This window comes from Medicago sativa, chromosome 8 (genome assembly GCF_051527215.1).
Source record: "Medicago sativa cultivar Bolivia chromosome 8, Bolivia_mono, whole genome shotgun sequence".
Lineage (NCBI taxonomy): Eukaryota > Viridiplantae > Streptophyta > Magnoliopsida > Fabales > Fabaceae > Medicago > Medicago sativa.
In genome coordinates this window covers 61,443,680-61,451,976 of record NC_140756.1, presented here as the reverse complement: position 1 = coordinate 61,451,976, position 8,297 = coordinate 61,443,680, and the positions used below count along the sequence as shown (strand labels likewise).

Here is an 8,297-nt window from a genome sequence, read left to right as displayed (position 1 = left end):
TATTGAAGTGCTTAGTCTTCCCATGAAAGACAGAATTGTTAGAGATTGCAATTGCTATTATCTACAAGCACCTTAGTTGGTTCTGCTTGAGCCATCTGTAGATCAACTAGAATTTTTGAAGAATTGTTATGATGCTATCCCTAATGATGGGAAGGTGATTGTTTTAGAGGGACATATTCCCACTGTGCATGAGAATGATTATGCTTCGAAGCCTACCTCTCAATTAGATGTTCTGATGATGACTCAAACCCCGGGTGGAAAAGAGAGAACTAAGCAAGAATTTCTTGATTTGGCAACTAGAGTTGGATTTAGGGGGCATCAAATATGAATGTTGTGTTCATAACAAATGGGTTATGGAGTTCTTTAAGTAAAGAGCACGTGCTAATGCTATTTTCTTTTCCAATTTTTACCTTTTTTTCATTTGTCATGTTTATGGATTTGTGCTTAAGTTTTGAATTTGTGAAGTTTTGCTATAAAATTTTGTTTAATGCAAACCCGATCACCCGGTTGACCCACCGAAACTGCAATCGTTAAAATCGAAGACTCAAAGGGACGGAAACGGATGGTGATGTTCCAACCATCAGATGAGTTGGTTATGGGTTTTGAGCCCAAACCCGTCCGCCGTCCAGACCTAGTTTTAAATAGAGAAATGATAATATGAACATCTATTTCACAACAGCTATTTTGACAACCCTATAATTATAGGGTATTGTCACGATGTTTTTACAAATATACCCCTATATTCACATGGTTGTCAAAATTGTTGTTCTTATATCCTTTCTCTTTTAAATAATAGAGAGAAATGACTAATAGATGAGTGAATAAAACTAATATTAGTAATAATAGATTGAAGGTAGTTATTTATTTATTTAATTTTTTTTTGACAAGAGGTAGTTATTTATTTATAACTATGTTATATATATATATATATATATATATATTATGATATTGGTTTAACAATAATTAATTTTCGTCGGATAATTTGTTGGGCACAAAAGAGTGGATTTTTTTTCCCTAAAAAAAAAAAGAGTGGCTTTTTTTCTTCCAGAAACATTTATCCATACACGAAAGTCATGCATCCAACAATTGATAACTTACTTAAAATTTATGAATCTCATACATGTCGAATAAACCACATGTTGTAGGAAAACAGCATTATGATTCAGTTCATTAAGAGTTTAATTTATATACTATTAGTATAGTATTTTTTACATGTGCATTCAATGATGTGATGACATTATTTAATAATAATATGCTGACACATCATTTAATAAGGAGAAACTCTTACTTGATTACAAACTCAACACCTCATATTTAGGCACACTCACATAAACTAAAAAAATTAAAACAAAACTAATTTAATCACATCAATTAATATCATTGAATTTCATTCCCTTTTAATTTCTTCCATTTTTTGTGAGTGTGCCCAAATCTTTTTGATTTGGGCTTATGACCATAGAAGACTTTCTCTTTAATAAGTTGAACAACATATGAATTTGAAATGCTTATTACACGATGCGGCAAAACATGATTGGATTACCACATTTCCCTGTTTGTTGTGTGTGGATTACCACATTTCCCCCTTTTTTTTTTTTTTTTGAAGAACACATTTCCCCGTTTGTTGTGTGTTTATTTGATAAAGTCTAGCAATTAGACAAATAGTCGGAAAAAAGTCTTTAAAGAATTACTCCATTCGTCCTAAATTATATAACATTTTGGACATTTCATACGTATTAAGAAATGTAATTAATTTTGTTTGGGAAAGAAATATTATGTATTGTTTTACAAAATTTATATACTAGCTATTAGTATTTTTGCAGGTTAATTAATTGACTATTGAGTATTGACAAACATTTGTCTCCGTGTAATTTTCAAGATAATGATATATAAAATAATATTAATTAATACATGAAAGTTAGATATATAAAATAATATTGTCTCCGTGACAATATTCAACAGATTCAATACTAATGAGATGAACTTTCTTTTTTTAATTGATTAACATGCAGGAGTTCATCTCTTAACTAATTGACAAGCAACACTGTTTTGTTTCGCTATAATTTGCAAGAATCGGTATACAAAATAGATATTTATAAATAAATTTAAAATTACAAACATTTTAAAAAAATTTATTTATAAATAAAATTTAAATATCTACTTTACACAAATTGCACATGGAAGAAGCAATCATATATAGCCTAGAATTTACTTCGTCAAGAGAGCAAGTAATGAAAGGAATGCTGAAAACCATATAATGTCCCACTGAATATCAACTTGACATATTTGTTTTCTTAAGAAACAAGTTACGTACTCTTATAAGCTCTTAGGATTATAGATTAACTGGGTGTGTTAGTTAGTTAATCCATAATATTGAATAAAAAGTTAGATACAATGTTGTTAAGTTTTGGTTAGTTTTGTTAGTTAATTTTAAGCTAGTTTCTTAACCATCAAGCTATCTTTATAAATAAAGTTGTACACATACAGTTCATCAATCAATGAATACACTTAAAAAAAAAATTCTCTCATTTCAGCATTATTCTCTGATTTCACCATCTTCTCCTTAGTTTTCATTCAATTAGATTGCTTGTAATACAAGTTATGCGTGTTGCGCTAACACTTGTAGACTGGCCACCTTCATTCGCCTGAAAAAGAAGGTTGTTGCTAACGAAAATACCTTCCACGAAATTCATTCAACGTCATCACCTAACGATTTCCAGCAAAATCAGTACATGAAAGTGGTCCACAAGTAAACCACTTATTTGATAGTACCCTCTAAATAGCACCCCAATAAACTACCTAAAATCTATTACAAGTTACGCTCACCTAACTCCCACTGAGTTAGGACATGGAAGCATTATTAATAGCAGTTTCCGTATAGGGTACTTGGATTTCCAAATTCAGAGATGACCAACCTTTTTAATGTGTAGTATAGGGTTAGTTGGGTGAGGTTAAAGAAATTAAAGAATTAAGGAATAGAATTAAAAGATGAAAAACGTTTCTCACCACACGCATCAGGTAGTTAGGAACATCAATGTCTATTATATATATATTGGAGTTTCCGTAGAGAGTTGGTTTATGTTAGGGTTTTCGAGTTGAGATGGCCAACCTTTTTAAAGTGAAAGAAGATAATGTGAAAGAAGAACAAGAAGATGAAGAAAGTTTCTTATATGCTATACAGCTTTGCAACTCTATGGTGCTACCAATGGCACTCCAATCTGCAACTGAGCTTGGTGTATTTGATGTGTTGCAAAAAGCTGGTAGAGATGCTCAACTCTCTGCAGATGAGATTGCGTCCCGTCTTTCCTGCAACAATCTTGATGCTCCCAAAATGTTGGATCGCATTCTTGCTCTTCTTGCCTCACATGATGTGTTAAAGTGTTTGGTGGTTCAAGATGAACAAAAGCTTGGATCATTTCATAGACTTTATAGTATGGCTCCTGTTGCTAGGTTTTTTGCTCCTAATTCTGATGGTGTTTCATTAGGACCCTTGTTGGCTTTGGTTCAAAATAATGTTTTCTTGGCTAGCTGGTTAGTTCATCTCCTTCTCATTATTATTATTATTATCGACTTGTATTAACCTCACGTTGGCTCAATTGAAATTGGATTTAGAATCATTTAAGTAATATATCAAGTTTCATCATATGAATAAAAAAATATGACCAGAAGGAGATATACTAAGAACCCCAATAAATACTACTCATTGATTGGATTGAGAGATTATTACGTAGTTATCAAATTAAAAATAAAACAAAATATTAGTACTTAGGACGGTTGGGGTTTATTAAAGAACTTTGATGTATCTATGCTATACATGAAGATAATACATGATTTTAGGTTAACTTTTTCACTTTTAATTATATCTTTAAACAAATTTCACTATCAAAATGCTATTTTACTGACGTCATATAAAAAGATAAGAATTTATATTATAGTTGTTACATTGTTAATATCATTGAAAAAAATAGGTATAGTTTGATACAATATGAAAGTGCAAACTATTTATTATCTATAAATATAATTTTAATCAAAATCAAAATTTCATAAAAAAATATTATTCCGTCTGAATGCTAATTGTCTTCTAAAGCATATATTGACGGACACGGGTATTTTGTTGTTAAAAGATATATCACATTAGATTTCTCTAGATTGTCGATCCTTGTTTCTTTTTTGTCTTTACACCTCCATTTGCTCCATTCTCCCTTCTCTCCTCCCTTAAACAAAAGTGAGGGTGTTTATCCACTTTGCCTATAATATTTAGCCACATATTTTTCTTTTTGACTATCAAAAATGGTATTTTTTATGAAATTATATTTTTAAATCCCAATAAAATTGTACCAGAGAAATAATTGAATATGAACAACCTCCCCTTAAAATATTGAATATGAATAACCTCCCTATTTTTTTTTTTTTTGAATATGAACAACCTTTCAATTAGTCCAGGGATCATAGAAAATTCCTATTGATGTTTCAAACTTTGTTAGTTGTTTATAAAATAGTTGCTCCAACATTGCAACATGATTTTTTTTTTTTTGCTAGATAAGCCTTCCAATAGAGACTTTTTCAATATCAACAGCCAGTTTCTTCATTTATTAGGATAGTAATAAAATACATAATTGTTTCATCATTCTTAGGTCCGAGCTTAAGAATGCAATTCGAGAAGGGGGTGTTCCATTCAACATGGTTCATGGCACACATGCCTTTGATTATCCAAGCTTGGACTCAAGGTTCAACCAAATTTTCAATACAGCCATGATCAGTTATACCAAAATAGTTATGAACAAGTTTCTTGAGAGCTACAATGGTTTCAAGGGCATAAAAAGGCTCGTTGATGTTGGAGGTGGTCTTGGGGTTAGCATTAACTTGATCACTTCAAAACACCCTGATATATATGGTATCAATTTCGACTTGCCTCATGTCATTCAAAATGCCCCTTCGTACCCTGGTATGACCTTTAAAATGTTATTTATCATTCTCAAAGAAATATTTATTTTATCTAAAATTTAAATTCACTTAAAATACTTTCATATAAAAAAGTAATGTGGTGTCAAATGATTAGATGTTGGATGCCATATCGAATGAAATTTTAGGGTATGGGAGTTCCAACAGAAAAAAAAATCTCTAATTGAAAAAACTATTTAATGTTGGTAGGAGTTGAACACATTGGCGGAGATATGTTTGAAAGTGTGCCTAAAGGAGATGCCATCTTTATGAAGGTGAGTAAATATATATATATATATATATATATATATATATATATATATATATTACTTAGAATTTGAATTGTTGTTTTTGGTATAATGGATAACTAGAGAATATGACTTGGATTTCAGATTCAATTTGACTTTTTTTTCTCTCCTATATCTAAGAAGCAGTTATATGTGTTTTTATTTTTTATTTTTTATGAAGCATCAAAGTCCAATAATATTAATTTTTTATGTTCAAATAACATAAATCTATGTATGTTGACTAAATTTTGTAGTGCATACTGTAACGCCCGTCTTAATTATTTACTTAATTTAATGAGGATTTATATATTTATTTATATATATATGATTTAAGAATTTAAATATGTTTGCATGATTTATAGATAAATTATGTGATTTTCTAGAATGACGTGAAGTATATTGATGTTGTGAAGTTGTTATGTTGGTGTGACTTATTTTATTATTAAATAAAATAAGATATGAGAAATAAAATAAAAATATTAGAATTGGGCTGTGATGTGTAAAGAGTAAGTTTAGAGGTGAGAAGAGTAATACGAAAAGATAAATAGGGCAAACATAAGTTAGAAACGTTTTTACGTGAAACGCTTTTGGAGAAAAGGGAGAAAAGTCAGAAAAGAGGAGAACTAGAGGGAGAGCTGCGATTTCATCATAACCAGGTAAGGGTGAGACTAATTTTCAATATTATTAAGAGTATGATTCTATAGGATGAATTTAGCATGATCAGGTTAAGTTTTGGTGAGAATTGAGAATTAGGTTTAAGAACAATTTTGATGATTGAACCATGAACATATGTTAGATTGATGCTAAATTAGTGTACAGAACTCAGATATACCATAAGATGATAATTAGATGTTGAATTGAGGTTAGAATTAGGAGATTAAGTGAAAAGTTGGAATTTTTAGGTTTCTGGCCGTACTGACATTCATCGCTCGCACCTGCGAGCAAGAACACTCGCAACTGCGAGCTAGAACCCAGAACTCGCAACTGCGAGCAATGTAACTCGCAACTGCGAGTGACCTGTGAGCCCGCAACTGCGAGCAGAATAACTCGCCACTGCGAGTAAATACGTAGGAACCCAGAATGCACACTTTGCTCGCCATTGCGAGTGAAGTTACTCGCCACTGCGAGTTAGGCTGTTAGTTGCCCAAAATTGTCCCGATGCGATCCTTTCGCACGTGTAGTCTTGAGATGACCTTAGAAGTAAGTTAGAGAGCTGTTTAGGATGCTTTCATAAGCTCCAGAAGTCTGTTATGGTGACTGAAACTAGAAGTGTTGCTGCATGAATGCTATAATGATGTTTTATGATATTCATATTGATTTAATTAATTCTTTATGTGAATGTTAACACATTCAAGCGTTGTTAATTGTTGTATGTTGCTGCTGTTTTCTGTTGTCGACTGTTAGTGTCTTGAGGTTGCATGAGTCGGTCTATGTTGTTGGAATTTAAGAAGTCGTCCGTGATTATGAGTCGTATGAGTTGTACACGTCGTTGTCTAAGTTGTTGGAAGTTGAGTTCATTGCATACTCATTAAAGTTGGGGGCTTTAGGCCCGGAAGCCTTTGTGCTCATTAAAGTTGGGGGCTTTAGGCCCGGCAGCCTTTGTGCTCATTAAAGTTGGGGGCTTTAGGCCCGGCAGCCTTTGTGCTCATTAAAGTTGGGGGCTTTAGGCCCGGCAGCCTTTGTGCTCACACGTTGAAGAGCCTATTATGCTCATTTTGTTGCTGATTGGTACCACATGCATTTGCATATCAAGAAGTTCATGATGTTTAAGTTGTCGAGTTGTTGTCGAGTTGATAGAGTTGCATGGTCAAAGATGAGTCGTGTTGTTAGGTTGTTGTTGAGTTGATAGAGTTGCATGGTCAAGGATGAGTTGTGTCGTCAAGTTGAGTGTTAAGTTGATTATGATTTGTGATGAAAATTAGTAATGGTATTTGATGATTGTATTTGTTATGTAATGAAAAATATGCTAATTGTTAATTGTTGATATGTTATTAATGTTTAAGTTGTTAAATGCATTTTATTGGATTATATGCTTAATGTATTGATTATGAAATCTCACCCCTTCTGCGTATATGTTGCCTCGACCGTGGGTAATGTGCAGGTAATAAAGATTAGAGGCGTTCATGAGTGGACTCTCAGTTGGTGTCTAGGTGCTCTGATACGTAACGGGATGGGGGCTTGCTTTTAGTTCTATTCCTTACGTGTTTCTTTTATGAACTAATTATGAGAATTTCCAATAAGGCCTGTGTGCCAAGATTTCTATTATGTTGAACTATTTTCCGCTGCAATAGTTTAAGATTTTTCATGATGTTGAATTTGAAGGATAATTATTATTATCCATTTTATGATTTAAATGAAGTATGTGACATTCCGTTGTGATCAAAATACTCTGATTTTAAATGAAATTTTTAATGTTGGGGAAAACGGGGTGTTACACATACTCCATGATTGGAGTGATGAGCTCTGCTTAAAGTTTTTGAAGAATTGTTATGATGCTATCCCTGATGATGGAAAGATGGTTGTTTTAGAGGCACATATTTCCATTGTTCCTGCGAATGATTATGCTTCGAAGTCTACCTCCCAATTAGATGTTCTGATGATGACTCAAAACCCTGGAGGAAAAGAGAGAGCTAAGCAAGAATTTCTTGATTTGGCAACAAGAGTTGGATTTATAGGCGTCAAATATGAATGTTGCGTTTGCAACTTATGGGTTATGGAGTTCTTTAAGTAAAGAGCATGTGCTCATGCTATTTTCTTTTTCTACTACTGCTACAATAAATTCCATACGTGTTGCTTATGGTTGAAAAATCCAATAATATATATGATAATTTATGAAAATTTTAATAAAAAAACTGTGACTATTATGTATTTTCTTTGTGAATTGGTTGAACTAATGAAATTTGGTTATAGATAAATACTTTCAAAATACACATAGTAAAAGCACAATGATGTAGGGTACCAGAGTAACAAAATATTATCACGCAGTTAAAATAAGAGAGAACTGAACACACAATATTTACGTGGAAACCCCTCAACGAATAAGGGCAAAAAACCACGGGGCAAGAGTAGAGA

At 32.3% G+C, this 8,297-nt stretch overlaps 1 protein-coding gene across 1 annotated transcript; it reads left to right on the top strand.

Moving 5' to 3' along the window:
• Window positions 1–3,084: 3,084 nt before the first annotated feature.
• Window positions 3,085–8,033, top strand: LOC146900218 (cathecol O-methyltransferase 1-like). The gene is made up of 4 exons (XM_085735563.1): window positions 3,085–3,528; window positions 4,632–4,942; window positions 5,149–5,223; window positions 7,661–8,033. Exons 1-4 carry the CDS (start codon window positions 3,098–3,100, stop codon window positions 7,954–7,956), a joined length of 1,113 nt encoding a protein of 370 aa, XP_085591689.1. The 5' UTR covers window positions 3,085–3,097; the 3' UTR covers window positions 7,957–8,033.
• Window positions 8,034–8,297: the final 264 nt, after the last annotated feature.